Source organism: Oryzias latipes, chromosome 14, assembly GCF_002234675.1.
Source record: "Oryzias latipes chromosome 14, ASM223467v1".
Lineage (NCBI taxonomy): Eukaryota > Metazoa > Chordata > Actinopteri > Beloniformes > Adrianichthyidae > Oryzias > Oryzias latipes.
This window is the reverse complement of record NC_019872.2, coordinates 608,779-626,673: the sequence shown is the minus strand read 5'-3', so window position 1 is coordinate 626,673 and position 17,895 is coordinate 608,779. Positions and strand designations below refer to the sequence as shown.

The window sequence follows — 17,895 nt, the reverse complement described above, 5'->3', positions numbered from 1 at the left end:
TGCTTGTGTAAGAGGAAGGGGCAGGAGCAGAGCAGAGCAAAAGTGAGTGAGGCTACGTTCACACTGCAGGCTGAAACGACCCAATTCCGATTTTTTTGCCCCTATGCGACCTGTATCTGATCTTTTCATGACAGTCTGAACGACACAGATCCGATCTTTTCAAATGCGAGTCAGGCCACTTGGGTATGTGGTCCTGAATCCGATACGTATCCGATGTTTTAAAATGTGACCTCCGTCTGAACAGCCAGGCCACATGTATCCGACCCGTACGTCATTGATACGCTACAAACGTCATCATTCTGCGTTGAAGTAGACGGGAACGAGAACATAAACATCAACAATGCTGCTGAGATCATTTAGTGGAAGGGAAGCGAGGTCACCGATTGGATTCATATTTGGAGTGACATCTCTACTCAGGCCAAACTCAAGGGCTCTTATCGCAACCGGGCGGTTTTTGAAAAAATTTCCAGCGTAATGGCCTAGCGTGGTGTTGAACCTTTCAGGGATTACTTTTTTTCCCTTTCCGACAGTGGTCAGAAGCACAGGGGACAGAAGGCGGATCCTCCTTTGGCGTTCACTTCCTGTTCGGACCCTCAGATTCTCCAGAGTGGGTTAATAAAGAGTCAATAGCATTTATTCTGGGGGAAACCTTTTATCATCCCTCTCCTACCTCTCTAACAAACAACATGAATGCGCCAACTGCGCCTCTCACTGCCCCTCAGAGAGGAGAGAGCGCGTGCAGCTCAGTAGTGCCCTTTCCTCTTACACACACACAAACACGCGCGCGTGACCCCAGCACATACACATCCCCATTCGACAACAGTAGGTACAGACGATTCTGGCTCCAGTGCCTTCTTAAAATGAGAAAATTGTAATTGTCTTCTGGGTCATTTCACGGTCACACGGGAGATCACAAAAGTTTGCATTTAATTGGAAATGTGAACGGCCTTGCATAAAAAATATCGGATTTTTTCCAAAAATCGGAATTGAGCATTAAAGCCCTACAGTGTGAACGTAGCCTGAGAGTGCTGCCTCTTGCGCTGCATGTGCTTCCCCCTCCCTGTGCTGTACCCGCTCCCTCCTCTTTCTTACATCCGCGGAGCGCGGTTTCAGCACAACCTAGTTCTACCCTCTCATTATGTGCAATATAATCTCATCATGTGCAATATATTGAGTGCAATATATCTCTGGCATCATGGGCATAGCTGTTTTTTTTGTTTTGTTTTTGTTCTAACTACCTCTCTGCAGAAATTTCTATTGTACATTTTGTACTTTTGTAAATTGTACTTTGTAAATTGTGCTCTTCATTTTGTGAAATTATTTTATTTTATTATAATATTATTTTGTGAGATTACTTTTCTCATGCATATTTGCACTGAATAGTAAGCGGCTTTAATTTCACTGTATGCGCGTGTGATGCGAATTGTACATGTGTATAGCGACAATAAAGGCATTCTATTCTATTCTATTCTACAACACGTTTCAATGTGAGCACATGCGGCTGATAGACAGGTGTGGCTTATGTATGTACAAAATGGTTTATACTTTAAAAAAAAATGAATGGGTGCGGCTTATAATCATGCCCTCGACAACAACAAGCAGTGAATTACAAGTGACCTGATGTGATCAATGCTTGGACCAGTAATATATATTGATGCCTGGACCGCAAAGTTATTCGCTCCACGCTTAAAAGCTAAGAAAAAGAAAACAATGAAACGTGTTTGGAAAGTTTCCTCTGGGAGAAAAGAGTCGGTGAGGAAATCAAAAAAGAGCCTTCAACTTTAAAGAAACGTAAAGCTGTTATTTACAGACAAAACTAGGAGTCTTCCTCGAAATACAGATTTGAGAAAGTTACTCTCACATACCATTAGCTGCTCGCTCTGCATAATATGTGGCAACCGATTCTTGAATGTTTCACACAGGCAGATAATAAAGATGCAGACACAGTTCACATTTATTATCATACTTACACTGAAAAAAATATAACAGTGGTTTAACTTAAAAAAATTGAAGTAATCTGTCACACCTAATATATTTGCATTGTATCAATGTAAATGAATAATTTAGCCTAACCTATTTTTTTTAATTTCGGTTAAACTGATTCTGAGAGGTGAAGAAAAGCAATTATTTTGAGTTTCTATAAATCAAAATAAATAAGTTCTGCTTTTTACTCAATGGAAATTTTCTACTTCATCTAACCTGAAAAAAACGACTTGATATAATCCATTTTTTAATCTTTGAGCAATTTACTTTTTAAAGTTGTCTCAGATAAAAATGTCAGGTTCACAATCTAACTGAATTAAGCTTTAGAATTATATATTGATGTACACAGACTCAGAACACATTTCTTCATGTAAACAATATTTATTGTTCCATGAACATATCCACATCCAAATTTACAAACATGACATCTTTAAGATGTATAAACATCAAAACTGTTTCCCAATACCAATACACTTAAGTGAGGGAAAAAAAACATTAATTGACACCAACTTAAGCTGGCTGTTCAGTCTGAAAACTTTTGGCGACACTTTTTCCCACCAAGCTCCATGAGGACTTTTTGAATGAATTCAAAAGTGTACTGCAGATTTTTGGGAAATTTTAGGTTGAGTGAATATGTCAGTTCCAAGAACATGAGAAAAGCGGTTGAAATATAGGGCACTTCATTCAGAACCTGTTTTCCATCCATCACTATCTTGATGTCTGTTGGTGGACGGAGAAGATCCTCTCTCCCAGTGAAAAAGATCGCCATGGTTTCAATCTGCGGAGCATCACTGTCCAGACCGTTCTGCAGACATAAAAAAAATTAACATATGACAACTGGCGCGTTGCTCTAAAAGGTATAATTTTGTTTTAGTTAAATAAATAAGCCTCAATGTGTATGCTCACTTTGCTTTATCAATGTTTCGGGATTAGATACATATGCCTGTGACCCCATAACATATTTTTTACTGTTAACTGTTAAGCAAAAGTTGTATTCAAAGCAAAGAAAATTTAAAACAGAAATGTCAAATGCAAACTAAATGTTGTATTCATTTTTTTTTGGCAAAGTTGTGCACAAAGTCTTAGTATTTGTGCACAACTTTATCTTTATGAATATGTTTCTTGTTGGCAGTGATCCTAACCCATACAGTGCCATGTTCCATTTCCTACATCATAAGAGTGTCATAGTTTAGAGGTGGATAACCTTACCTGGTGTTCTTTAATGAGGTGCTCAAAAGATTCACCCAAGCAGATCATCAGAGATTTTAGGATGGCTTCTCCTCTGATGGTAATGTCAACAATCTGAAAAGAAAGCTTGTCATTAGTTAAAAGTTCACTTAACCACACAACTACTCTATGGACCACTCATGTCATACAGACCCTTCATCCAGAACTTCTAAGATGTTGGTGGTCTGCTCTTTCACACGCCCTCCATTGCTCCTGATGACCTCTAGAAGTTTGGTGGAGTGTTTGTCCAACTGTGCAAAAAACTTTGCCTCCAAAGTAATTGTTGTAACTCTCAAGAAGTCTGCATTTATCTGAAAATGAAATCAGAGAACATGGATGATGATGGTCCAGTTTGTAATGTTTTAGGAGTTCAGATCGTCTTGAATAAGTATGGGCACAGTCTTTAAATTTCCACGTCGATGAGTAACTGCGGAAAACAAACAGGTGTTTAGGGTGTAGGGAGAGCAATGTTATGATTGGGCCTTCATCACAATTGCATAGGTTGTACAAAACAAAAAAAAAACTTACCAAAAGTTAGTCAAAGGCTTCCAGACAGGATGCAGAGCAGAAACCGAAGAGTGTCTTTATGAAAAATAAATAAAAATAGTCATTACAGATGATTACAGACAGTGAAAATCTCAATGATCATACACGATAATGACAGCCACACAGCTTGGAGTCATTCTCTCTGATTATTTTTATTTTTTGAATGTTGACAACAGGGAAAAACTGGGAAGTGTAACAAGCTCCTGCAGCCGCTTTTGACATTAAAAATGTGTCTGTGTTGAGTGTTAAGGATCCTGCTGCCGTATCCCATAAACTCTTTTTTTGTTCAATCATTATAAAAAATTTAATAGGTTTATTATTATTAACCTCCGACGACATACTTTGTCAAGTGACGTAATATTCACGCATGCGTGAACGGTCGGTTCGGGGAGAGCAGTTGTCCCTGTTAAATTCAAATATCCGGTGTAACATAACGTAACACGGTGCATAGGTGTTTTCCTGTAGTAAATAACATTCGACAGCAAATACACCACAAACAGCGTTTGATAGCAGTGTTGCATCGATTTGTACTCCCTATTAAAGTAAATTCACCAGTCGCAAAAAATATATGGCATGAGAGCCTCACTGTTAGTGCTAAATGTTAGCTTAACTGCACTAGCTTAACTGCACAGCAGCTAAAGTTGAATTTGCAGCAGAAAGTGTAAAAGCTTAAAATTCTTGGGGAAAACTCAAACCAATGCAAGCTTCGAAAACTGCCGACTGTATTTAAATTAGTGCCTTTGTCTTATTAGAGGTAATAACTTACCTTTAAGCTGCTGCTGTCGGTCTCCGGGCGGCGGTTAGTTCCTCCTTTCCAAACAAACTTACTGCTGCTGGGGGTAGTGGACCGACTAACGTCGTCTGAAAATTGTGTCCAGGCAGTGAAGGAAATCCTCATTTAAATGTACAAGGAGAAAACGACTGAACTAATTAATATACAATAATTTTTGTTGATGTTGTTTTACCTTACTTGTCGAGTTGTCGCTCTGAGAAGCAGTTCAGATTATGGCAGAAATACGGCCCGCCAAATTTGCATTTCATTTAGTGCGCATGCGCACATCAAACTCAACCTAATAATTGTGCTTTCACAAAACGAAAAAATTTTACTTTTGTACCCTGTTATCATTTACATTAAAGTGAAGTAAAAAAAAACAAAGACACATTGCATAACTTATAAAAATTGAGTTCAAGAGAGTAAATTAAAATTTTTATATTAATGCAATGAGTAGAAATGCATCAAACTGATGACAGCAATGGTTTACTTTTTTCAGTGTAGAAAATAACAGTTTTACGACAGTTGTTGTATTTTTCTTTATTTATCCGTTACACCTTAAAACTTAGATGCAGCTGAAGTTAGCATCCAGGTTTTAGCCTCCACTTTGACAATAAAAGGGAAATCTTTGTCGCAAAGTCTAAGTTTAAACCAGCCGCAAACATTTTACAGAGAAAAAAGATTCAATCAAATAAAGTTGCTGATTAGTGGACACTTGTAAAAAGGATATTTATGAATTTTCCTTCAGCAAGGGTGAATTAGGCAGGCAGCTGTTGAAAAACTTTAGCACCAATAATGATCCTCTGTGTTAAAAACTACACAATGAATGAATTATGTAAAAACTGTCAGAAGTCCTAACTCTGTCTCCCCCTCTGGTCACAGGCAGGAGAACTCTCCAGAGGACTTTTCAGTCCTTCAGCACTTCATCTCCCAGCACACCCAGCGTGCACGTCCGGTTTGCCACACACCTGACTCTCATTCACTCAATCAACAACAGCATACTTAAGCTCTGCACTGAGCTCAGTGTGAAGTATTGTTTGTGCCACTCTGCCTTCCTTATCCAGCTTTATACTGGGATTTGAGCTTCTGTCTCCTGACCGTGTTTCTGACTCTGTTTGCCTGCTGCCTGCCTTGACTCTTGCCTGGATCCTGATTACCCTTTCTATCCTCTGATGAACTTATGACTGTCATTGACGCCTGACCCTGAGTTAGCTTTGTGGACTTTTAGCTGAGCAAATAAACCTGCTGCAGTCGGTTCCACCTGTCTGCCTGTCCTTGTGACAAAAACAAAATAGGATGAAACCTTTTGCAAAGAAAGATGATCTGAGACGGGGTTGAGTTCTCAGTGTCATAATGGTGTTCTAGGAGAAAACTGTATTGCTGGGGGGTATTCCAGGAAGCATGTTTAAACTAGCCTGACTTTAAGCCTGAACTCTGGCTGAAATCCGCCTGAACTTGCTTACTCTGGGTATGTCGGTTCCAAAAGACCGGATATGAGTTGGCGTAATTACGCTCGACTTGGTAACCCTGGGTTAACGCACGGTACATAGAGACATTCTCAATAGATCGCCGATTTCTGGAGTCACCATGGAAACGCGTGGTGAAAAAAAAAAAGAAAGCGCTGACGGAGTCTGAGATTTTAATGACGGCGGAAAAAAATTACAAGTCCATCAAAAAAGTAACATGGCTGAAAAATAATTTAAATAATTTACTTAAATTAATTCAAACTCAATAATTGTTTATACAACTCAAATTTACGTATTTATCTAACTAAATGTCACATTACTCCATTAATCTTTTTTCCATCTTAATTACTTATATTTCTTGAAATTACATATGTCTAAGTTTGAGCCGGCAGATATGCTCATTTTTATAACAATAAAAAGAACGGAAAAAAAATGCACGGAGTGCAAAAATTCGTTAAAGAATTTTCCGTCACTGTCATAACATGATTAAGAGGTAGGGGTGCTATATAAACTCATCATCCTCTCCCTTACTCTCACTCATGGTGCAGAGACGTTAGCATAGTAGGACAAAATAGCTCGGCAAAACACGGTGAAACACAGTAAAACAGCTATACAACTAAACACATTTTGTAAAAAACCCACACTTAAACCCAAATCCGTCCAGACAGGTAAAGGGAATAATATCCCAGAATCCCTTGCGGTGCCGATCTAACGTCAGCACCAAAGTTACACCTACTTAATTGAATTAATTTGAACGAAAGGAAAATAATTGTCTGAAAACTACGTGTTATTTTTAAGGTGACCTAACAAAAAAAATGATTTATCTTAACTGAAGCAAATAATTAAGTTAGATCAAAGTAAAAAAGTTTATCTTTCCAACATCCATATGTGGTCTTATCACCCTCTCATGGTGGAAAAAGTATTATCTGAGCTTCTTCATCCACTAAGTCATCTTTAAATGGACACGCCATGCTGCTTCACCTCTCTGAAAACAAACTAAGCTTCAACTAAACCTGCTCCAGACCAGGTTATGTTCAGAGCATGAGTTGCCATGGTAACTTGACCTACCCTGAAACATACCTCCATTTCTGGAACCAAAAGCTGAGGTTATCAACTTCCTTAGCCTCAAACTTATCGTGGGAGCTAGCATAACCTGCTTTCTGGAATACCCCCCTGGTTTTGAGGTTTTTACAAATCAACAACTTTGTTTAATTTAATCTTTGTCATCTGTAAAATAAAAAAATCTGTTTTTTTTGTTTGTTTTTTTCACAAAATTTCTTTTAGTAGAATTTTAATTTGAAAAATGTTGTTTTTTTTTTTTCTTTTTTTGAGAAACCGGAAGCTTAAAAATATTAAACACAAACTTATGGGGAAAGGTCTGTAAAAATATTGTCTGACATTTAACCAATCCGTGGCCTGAAAAAGGTTGGAGACCACTGCTCTAGAGAATACTGAAACAAGTCTCAAAAACTTGCTATGAAGTCATAAAGCATACATGTTTCCAAATGTTGGTGTTTTTTAGGTTACTTGGTGCTGAAATCACCTGTAGAGCTGAAATGACCTTGTCTCTTTTTTTATTACCTTGAACAAGGATGTGCACTGAGGTTGTTCTTGGCCGACTGCTTGTCTGGACCGCACACACGTACTGCCCTTCATCTGTCATGTCCACATTGTCAATCTTGATTGTGAACTCTTCTTGGTTAAGAGTCACCAGACTAACTCTAGGATCCACTGACCACTTGTCTTCCCCAGCATAGAGAATACTAGACCGGTTTAGCCATGCTGTGCGTGTAACAGCATTTCCCTGTTCACACCTAGGAGAGAACAAACACAAACTACTTTAGTCTTTTTTTTTTTTTGGTACAAATATTCTATAACTGACACTTACTGAAATAATCTGTATTCTTGCTTTAAATAAGTCGAGCAAAAAAAATATCTTTACCTTGACTTATAGAACAGACTCTCTTTGTGTCTAATCTAACAATATTCATTTCCTGTTTGGTCACTTTCCCTAATGCATCAAATTATGCAGAGCACAAGCGAAGTAATCCCTTCCAAGGCTGTAGCAAGAGCACTACCATCACATCTTTTTATTTAATTGCTGTTTCCAACAGAGTATTACTCTGTCTGACTTACCCATTAGCAAAATGTTACTATGAAGTCATAAAAATCTTTAAGGAATAGTTAATTACGATAACAGAAGGCACTGGTAACACAAGCCCCAAGGATTTCACTAATCAGAAGTGGCCCTAGAAAATGAAGCAACAGACACTCCTGCTATGCAGGTGGGTGGCTAAATAAAGCAAGTGATTGTTATGACAGTATAGCAGGTGGGTGGCTAAATAAAGCAAGTGATTGTTATGACAGTAGATTGCCTCTTTACACTTTTTCCCAGGATTGTTCAGAATTCCAACACATCCACCATATTAATTTGCCAGTACAACAAGAGCAGGAGGCGATGGAAACATCAAGAAGAAGGAACATGACAAAGTGGAGAAATAGCAGGGACTCAGAGAAGAACTATAGAAAGCATGGAAAGTGAAAGTGACATTGATAATTGGAGCACTCTCGACAGTAAACCCCAAGCCGGAAGAGTGGCTACAACAGATACCTGGAAAGACCTCAGACTTCTCAGTCCAGCAAACAGCTAGGATACTGCGTAGGCCTCTGGTAGAGGACCCGACACACACACGTTCCCATTCAAAGAGTTTTCTTTATTTTCATGACCTTGAAACTTTTAGATTCACACTAAAGGCATCAAAACTATGAATTAGAAAAGTGTGAAACAGCTGAAAATATATCATATTGTAGTTTCTTCATGGTAGCCACCTTATGCTTTGCAGACTCTTGGCATTCTCTGGATGAGCTTCTAGAGGTAGTCACCTGAAATGGTCTTCCAACAGTCTTGAAGGAGTTCCCAGAATGCTTAGCACTTGTTGGCCCTGTGCCTTCACTCTGCGGTCCAGCTCACCCTAAACCATCTGAATTGGGTTCATGTCCGGTGACTGTGGAGGCCAGGTCATCTGGTGCAGCCCCCCATCACCCTCCTTGGTCAAATAGCCCTCACACAGCCTGGTGGTGTGTTTGGGGTCATTGTCCTGTTGAAAAATAAATGATGGTCCTACTAAACCCAAACCGGATGGAATAGCATGGATAGCAAGATGCCGTGGTAGCCATGCTGGTTCAGTATGCCTTCAATTTGACATAAATCCCCAACAGTGTCACCAGCAAAGCACCCCCACACAATCACACCTCCTCCTCCATGCGTCACGGTGGGAACCAGGCATGTAGAGTCCATCCGTTCACCTTTTCTGCGTCGCACAAAGACACGGTGGTTGGAACCAAAAATCTCACATTTGGACTCATCAGACCAAAGCCCAGATTTCCACTGGTCTAATGTCCATTCCTTGTGTTCTTTAGTCCAAACAAGTCTCTTCTGCTTGTTGCCTTTCTTTAGCAGTGGTTTCCTAGCAGATGTTCTACCATGAAGGCCTGATTCACACAGTCTCCTTTAACAGTTGTTGTAGAGATGTGTCTGCTGCTAGAACTCTGTGTGCCATTTCTGAGGTTGCTGACTCGGATAAACTTATCCTCCGCAGCAAAGGTGACTCTTGGTCTTCCTCTCCTAGGGCGGTCCGCATGTGAGCCAGTTTCTTTGTAGCGCTTGATGGTTTTTGTGACTGAACGTGGAGACACGTTCCAAGTTTCCTAATTTTTTGGACTGATTGACTTTCATTTCTTAAAGTAATGATGTCCACTCGTTTTTCTGTACTTAGCTGCTTTTTTCTTGCCATAATCCAAATTCTAACAGTTTATTCAGTAGGACTATCAGCAGTGTATCCAACTGACCTCTGCACAACATAACTGATGGTCCCAACCCCATTTATCCCTTGTGCTATCCTATAGGGTCAAGATGACCATTGACGTGTTCTCCCTACCATGACAAAAGTGGATAAAGGAGGAAAGATTTCATGTAATCCATGGACACCAGTGAGAATCACAAATCATTGAAGAAAAAAAGGTTCAGCGCAGTCTTATGTGGTCTAGATGACCCAACTCCAATGTCAAAGTGCCTAGGATAGCACAAGGGGTTAAAGGGCAAGAAATCACACTTATTAAACCTGACAGGGAACACCTGTGAACTAAAAAACATTTCAGGTGACTACCTCTAGAAGCTCATTAAGAGAATGCCAAGAGTGTGCAAAGCAGTAATCAAAGCAAAAGGTGGCTACTATGAAGAACCTACAATATGACATATTTTCAGTTGTTTCATACACTGACCAAAAATATAAACGCCACACTTTTGTTATTGTTCCCATTTTTTATGGTATGAACTCAAAGATATGAAACATTTTCCACATACACAAAATAACCAGTTCTCTGAAACATTGTTCACAAATCTGTCTAAATCTGTGATAGTGAGCACTTCTTCTTTGCCAAGACAATCCATCCCACCTCGCAGGTGTGCCATATCAAGATGCTGATTAGACAGCATGATTATGGCACAGGTGTGCCTTAGACTGGCCACAAGAAAAGGCCACTCTGAAATCTTCAGTTGTATCACACAGCACAATGCCAAAGATGTTGCAAGTTTTGAGGGAGCGTGCAATTGGCATGCTGATAGCAGGAATGTCCACCAGAGCTGTTGCTAGGGCAGGGATCGGCAACCCATGGCTGCGGAGCCACATGTGGCTCTTTCATCCTTTTGTTGTGGCTCCCTGTGACTATGGAAATACTATGAGTATTTTATAACACTACAATTTTATTTTAGTTTGTTCATTTTTCATGGCATTTTAAAGGCGCTGCTGGCTCTGTACGAAGTGTGTGCCACGTAAAAACCAGCTTCCTCAATGAGCTCGTATTTAGCGGGCGAGAACTGCAGAGATGATAGCAGGAGGACACACGCGGGGCGGCTTCCATAAACACTCCGATCTTCTGCCGGGAACTTGACGTGCCGCGGGGCAGAGAGCAACTTTCTGATGACAGAGAGTTTGCGCCAGTGTTGCCAGATAGAGTCACAGTTTTCCAGCCCAAAAGTCATCTGAAAACGCCAGACCCAGCCAAAAACCGCCCAACACAGCTTTTGTTGATGTTTTTTTTTCGTACTGGACTGATTTAGCAAAATAAAAGATTTTTCTTTTTTTTTCTTTTTATTTTAAACTTGTCCTGTCCAACAGCTAGGCAGGCAGATGAGAGCTGAGGGCCTCTTGTGTTGGACATATTTTACTTTAACAAGAGGGGTTATTAATCTTCAGACAAACCAAAGGTATGACTGAATAAACTCCTTTTGTAATTGAGGTCTAACTTTATTAATTTCAACCATGTTTGGAAATCTTTGGTGTTGGACCGGACGGAAAAGGAAAGAAGGGAAGAAGAGAGAGGGATGTTAGAGAGAGGGGGGTGATAGTGAGAGGGGGGGGTAAGACCATGAAGCAGCATAGAGCAGACAGGTTTACTGGTTGTTTATCATTACGGTACGGTTCAAATGTAGTACAAAAAGGGCGGGGCCTGTCCACACACACTCAAATGTTATCAACACACCTGCTAGCTGCAAAAATGTCCACATGTCAACATGTACACAAAATAGATAGTGTTCACAAACGCATACCTATGCCTTTAAACCAACAAGTGTGAAATCTTTCATTCATTCAATCATGCAAACTATTAGTGCAAAGGTGAGCTAACACCTGTGTTTCGGTGAGTGTTTATGTTCTTCTAAAATGGATGGTGGAATGTGAAAAGAAGGAGGAGAAGCGCCCAGCCAGCCCCACACCCAGACCCCCGCTGCAACAGCAGCAGCAGCCGGAATCCCAGAATCCCACCAACGCCACACGGGAACAGGCAGGGAACAACCGCACCCCGGGCGACCAAGACCGCCACCCAGGCCAGGGCCAGCAGGACCGCCGCGAGGCCCCCAGAGCCAGAGAGCAGGGAGGCGCAGAGGGAAAGAGAGCGCCGCCCCAGCCCAACCAGGAAAGCAGCCCCCCCGCCGCGCCGGGAGAGCCCAATGCAGGGCCCCACCGGAGAAGGACGCCGACAGCCCCAGACGAGCACCCCACCACCACCCAGGAGTTCCGGCCATCCCCCCGCCCCAACCCCAGGTACGAGCCAGGACCCCCCAAGGGAGACCCGCTCCGCACTCCAGGCAGCCACCCACCCGGCCCACGGTTGGTCCAGGGAGGAGCAAGGCAGGGGCCCACCGCCCCCGCCCAGGAGGGGGGAACCCCGGGAAAAGAAGGGGGCCCACAAGGTGTGTTGTAAATATGGCCCGACCAGGCTCGGCCACTGTTGGAAGTTTGGCGGGGCCCAGCGCTCAGGGGCAAGGACCAGGACCCACCCCCCAGGGACATGAACACCCCCGGCTCAGGTGTAATGTGAACCCCCCCACCGTGCGGAGAGAGCACCGCCGGGCCCAGGAAGCCGGCACCCAGGGGACACGGCCGCCGTTGCCAAGGGGCCTGCACCCCCCACCAGGGAAGGGGTAGGGGACAGATGGACCCAGGTCCCACCTTCCTTGCAAAATGTGTGTGCGTGTATGTGTGTTTGACAGGGTGTGTGTGTCTATGTGTGTGTGTTTATGTTGGAATGTATATATTAAAGGGGGAGGGGTGTGTGTACTAAGGGGGGTGCAGTTAAAATTGGCGAGTAGGGCACTAAGGGGACATCTCCTGATTACTCACAGTGATGTCCCCTCACCCTCCCCACCAAGGGGCCCTAAATGTCTAAGGTGCGGTTAAAATTGGTGGGTAGGGTACTAGGAGGACATCTGCTGCTTGCTGGCAGTGATGTCCAAGCACCCCCCCTACTAAGGACCCTACATGTCTAAGGTGCAAATAAAACCGAAAGAGGGGGGGCCCACTCCATACGGCAACCATAGGAGGGGGGCCACTGCCAAGTAGCTCCCCCCCAAGGCGCATCGCAGGCTAAACCCCCCACCCCCTCACCCTAATATGAGGTTATATGAGGAAGGGGGTAAGTTGGGGACAGCTGGTAGACTGTCCCCCGGTGGTCAAACAGCTGTCCCCCAGCCGCCCCCTAAGCAAATGGGCCAGGCCCACCCAGCCCAGGGGCCCCACCCCCGGAGGCGCCGACACCCCAGGCCCAGCACCACCCACCACCCAAAATAAAAGATTTTTCTAAATAAAAGATAGTTCAGACTAATAATAAAATGTGTACACTATTGAATATTTCTTCAGCGGGCCGCCTTCTTCCATCAATTGTTTAACCCGCTCTCTCCCCGCTATAACCTGCGTCCGACTCTTTCATCCTTGTGCTTCGCTGGAGCGCCCCGACTATCGTGTCAACCTATGATGACCGTATTTTGCGCTCTCTGTGTAGGAGACACACACTAAGGAGCGCGGGGGAAACAACTTTCAGCTGCAGAGGATGTGAACAGGTGAACAGGTAGAGAGGTAAAGCAGGTAGAGAGGTGGGGGAGGGGCTTTGGCTTCAAATTCTTTCTTTTTTTTTTTTTTTTTTTTAACTTGTCCTGTCCAACAGCTGGGCAGACAGATGAGAGCTGAGGGCCTCTTGTGTTGGACATATTTTGCTTTAACAAGAGGGGTTATTAATCTTCAGACAAACCAAAGGTATGTCTGAATAAACCCCTTTTGTAATTGAGGCCAAACTTTATTAATTTCAATCATGTCTGAAAATCTTTGGTGTTGGACCGGACGGAAAAGGAAAGAGGGGAAGAAGAGAGAGGGACGCTAGAGAGAGGGGGGTGATAATAGGAGGGGAAGGGGGATAAGACCATGAAGCAGCATACAGCAACAAGTTTACTGGTTGTTAATCATTATGGTAAGGTTCAAATGCAGTACAAAAAGGGCGGGGCCCGTCCACACACACACTCAAATGTTATAAACACACCTGCTAGCTGCAAAAATGTCCACCTGTCGACATGTACACAAAACAGATAGTGTTCACACACGCATACTTATGCCTTAAAACCAACTAGTGTGAAATATTTCAGTCATTCAGTCATGCAAACTGTTAGTGCAAAGGTGAGCTAACACCAGTGCTCAGGTGAGTGTTTATGTTCTTCTAAAATGGATGGTGGAACGTGAAAAGAAAGAGGGAGAGTGCCCAGCCATCCCCACCCCAAGACCCCCACCGCAGCAGCAGCGGCAGCCGGAATCCCCCCAACGCCACATGGGAACCGGCAGGGAACAACCGCCGCCCGGGCGACCAAGCCCGTCACCCAGGCCAGGGCCAGCAGGGCCGCCGCAAGGCCCCCAGAGCCAGAGGCCAGGGAGGCACGGAGGGAAAGAGAGCGCCGCCCCAGCCCAACCAGGAGAGCAGCCCCCCCGCCGCGCCGGGAGAACCCAACGCAGGGCCCCACCGGAGAAGGACGCCCACAGCCCCAAACGAGCACCCCACCACCACCCAGGAGTTCCGGGCATCCCCCCGCCCCAACCCCAGGTACGAGCCAGGACCCCCCAAGGGAGACCCGCTCCGCACTCCAGGCAGCCATCCGCCCGGCCCACGGTTGGTCCAGGGAGGAGCGAGGCAGGGGGCCCGCCGCCCCCGCCCAGGAGGGGGGAACCCCGGGGAAAAAAAGAGGGCCCACAAGGGGTGTTGTAAATATGGCCCGACCAGGCTCGGCCACAGTTGGAAATTTGGCGGGGCCCAGCACTCAGGAGCAAGGACCAGCATTTGAAGCAAGGTCTTTGGCTTCAAATTCTGTCAGAGATGCAAACACGGGCGTCAGATTGAGACGCAGCTTTCCCTGCGGGAGTTGAAGCAGAGACTCCCTGGGATGATTTTATGAACTCAAACATGGAAACATGATTACCAAGTAGAACTCTTCAAAATAATAAACCTGATCTCTCCACATTCTTCGTGTCTACCATACGGTGGCCGAGAGGTGCAAGACACGCTTACATTTAAGATACATCAACAGCAAATCCCAGTACAAATGAACAAATCACAAAACACAACAGCAAATCACGAAACACAACAGCAAATACTGAAACACAACAGCAAATACTGAAACACAACAGCAAATCATGAAACACAACAGCAAATCGTGAAACACAACAGCAAACACTGAAACACAACAGCAAATCGTGAAACACAACAGCAAATCGTGAAACACAACAGCAAATCACGAAACACAACAGCAAATCATCAAACACAACAGCAAATCACGAAACACAATAGCAAGAACTGAAACACGACAGCAAATCACGAAACACAACAGCAAATCATGAAACACAACAGCAAATCGTGAAACACAACAGCAAATCATGAAAATTACAGAGTCCTGAAACAAATACAGAATTACAAATAAATAACCCCGTTACAAATGACCAAAACCAGAAACACAACAATGAAAGCGGAGACGTGGCTTCTAACAGAAATGGACGTTATATAAAACTAATTGTGTATGATTTTTTAAATGTTATTAATTACTGTTTTCTTTATGTGGACATTTTAAATACATGAAACAGCCCTGAAGCATTTTTGCTAGAGTGGCCTTAACGGAGAGGGAATACCCTTAATACCGGAAAAGCAAAAACTTTACCTTGCTAAACGTTGTTGTAATTTTTATTGTAGTAATACAATTGAAGAAATGCTTTTGGACTGTCTTATGTATTGAAAATGTCCACATAAAAAAGACAGTAATAAGGAAATGTAAAGGATAATACACAATTAGTCTTATATTACGTCACTTCCGAGATTCAGGACGTTCCGTTTCTGTTAGACGCCGTTTCTCCGCTTTCCTTGTTGTGTTTCTGGATTTGTTCATTTGAATCGAGATTGTTTTTGTAATTCAGTATTTGTTAGTTTTCACCCAAATTGCTTTTGTGTTTCAGGACTCTGTCATTTGTTCTGTCATTGTCATTTCATGATTTGCTGTTGTGTTTCAGTATTTGCTACTGTGTTTCATGATTTGCTGTTGTTTTTCAGTATTTGCTGGTGTGTTTCGTGATTTGCTGGTGTGTTTCGTGATTTGCTGTTGTGTTTCGTGATTTGCTGTTGTGTTTCAGTATTTGCTATTGTGTTTCAGTATTTGCTATTGTGTCTCGTGATTCGCTGTTGTGTTTCAGTATTTGCTGGTGTGTTTCGTGATTTGCTGGTGTGTTTCGTGATTTGCTGTTGTGTTTCAGTATTTGCTATTGTGTTTCAGTATTTGCTGTTGTGTTTCAGTATTTGCTGTTGTGTTTCAGTATTTGCTGTTGTGTTTTGTGATTTGCTGTTGTGTTTCGTGATTTACTGTTGTGTTTCAGTATTTGCTGTTGTGTTTCGTGATTTGCTGTTGTTTCGTGATTTGCTGTTGTGTTTCATGATTTGCTGTTGTGTTTCGTGATTTACTGTGGTGTTTCAGTATTTGCTGTTGTCTTTCGTGATTTGCTGTTGTGTTTCGTGATTTGCTGATGTGTTACGTGATTTGCTGTTGTGTTTCAGTATTTGCTGTTGTGTTTCGTGATTTGTTCATTTGTACTGGGTTTTGCTGTTGCTGTATCTGAAATGTAAGCGTGTCTTGCACCTCTCGACCACTGTACTACCATGCATTGACAAACACATCGCTCCATGCAGCGATCAGACCATAACTTCAGCTGGTAGCTCCTCCCACACGCTGCCGCAGTATCATCCTTTAAATAATACAATGTGCATTTGCAGTGATGTATGTTTCAGACGGTGTCCGATTTGCTAATCTACATGTCAATCAAGTCCCGTACTTCTCAGTGAGGATTTTGATTGGCTGGTGGATTTTTAAGAAGTACTTTTTTTTTTTTTAAATCTTTTCTGGCCGATCTACACTCATGTCCTTGAAGATCGACCGGTCGATCGCGATCGACGTAATGAGCACCCTAGATATAATATATACATGCATAATATATATAATGATGTCAAAACGGGTTGTGGCTCGGGGTGCTTTCTTTTCATTAGGGGCGGTCCCAAATGGCTCTTTGAGTATAAAAGGTTGCCGACCCCTGTGCTAGGGAATTGAATGTCCATTTCTCCCCCATAAGCCGTTTCTAAAGGCTTTTCCGAGAATTTGGCAGCACATCCAACCGGCCTCACAACCGCAGACCTCGTGTAACCACACCAGCCAAAGACCTCCACATCCAGCATGTCCACCTCCAAGATCATCTGAGACCAGCCACTCGGTCAGCTGCTGAAACAATCGGTTTGCATAACCACAGAATTTCTGCACAAACTGTCAGAAACCGTCTCAGGGAAGCTCATCTGCATGCTCGTCGTCCTCATCGAGGTCTCAACTTAACTCCAGTTCGTCGTCGTAACAGACTTGAGTGGGCAAATGCTCACATGCGATGGCGTCTGGCACGTTGGAGAGATGTTCTCTTCACGGATGAATCCCGGTTTACACTTTTCAGGGCAGATGGCAGACAGCGTGTGTGGCGTCGTGTGGGTGAGCGGTTTTCTGATGTCAATGTTGTGGATCGAATAGCCCATGGTGGTGGTGGGGTTATGGTATGGGCAGGCAACTGTTATGGGCAAAGAACACAGGTATATTTCATTGATGGCATTTTGAATGCACAGAGATACCGTGACGAGATCCTGGGGCCCATTGTTGTGCCATCCAACCACATCACCGCATGTTGCAGCATGATGATGCACAGCCCCTTGTTGCAATGGTCTGTACACAATTCTTGGAAGCTGAAAACATCCCAGTTCTTGCATGGCCAGCATACTCACCGGACATGTCACCCATTGAGCATGTTTGGGATGCTCTGGATCGGCGTATATGACAGCGTGTTCCAGTTCCTGCCAATATCCAGCAACTTCGCACAGCCATTGAAGAAGAGTGGACCAACATTCCCCAGACCTCAATAGACCACCTGATCAACTCTATGTGAAGGAGATGTGTCGCACTTCATGAGGCAAATGGTGGTCACACCAGATACTGACTGGTTGTCTGAGTCCCTTGAC

The 17,895-nt window shown here is 43.3% G+C and overlaps 1 protein-coding gene and 1 long non-coding RNA gene across 4 annotated transcripts in view; both read right to left on the bottom strand.

Moving 5' to 3' along the window:
* LOC101164539 (opioid-binding protein/cell adhesion molecule-like) overlaps positions 1-17,895 on the bottom strand; it is a 134,165-nt gene that overhangs the window by 43,895 nt on the left and 72,375 nt on the right. For both annotated transcript variants that reach the window (XM_011473260.3, XM_011473259.3), the window contains one exon: positions 7,576-7,808. In XM_011473260.3, coding sequence (XP_011471562.1) covers positions 7,576-7,808 — 233 coding nt within the window. The remainder of the gene's footprint in view (positions 1-7,575; positions 7,809-17,895) is intronic.
* On the bottom strand, positions 2,349-5,156 carry LOC105354965. Of its 2 annotated transcripts, none has more exons than XR_002874652.1 (5): positions 4,523-5,156; positions 3,739-3,792; positions 3,364-3,637; positions 3,193-3,285; positions 2,349-2,788 (listed from the first exon to the last, which is right to left on the bottom strand). It is a non-coding gene; the product is annotated as an uncharacterized LOC105354965 (long non-coding RNA). The 2 variants fall into 2 exon arrangements; XR_002874651.1 differs by having other exon boundaries at positions 3,364-3,521; positions 4,523-5,051.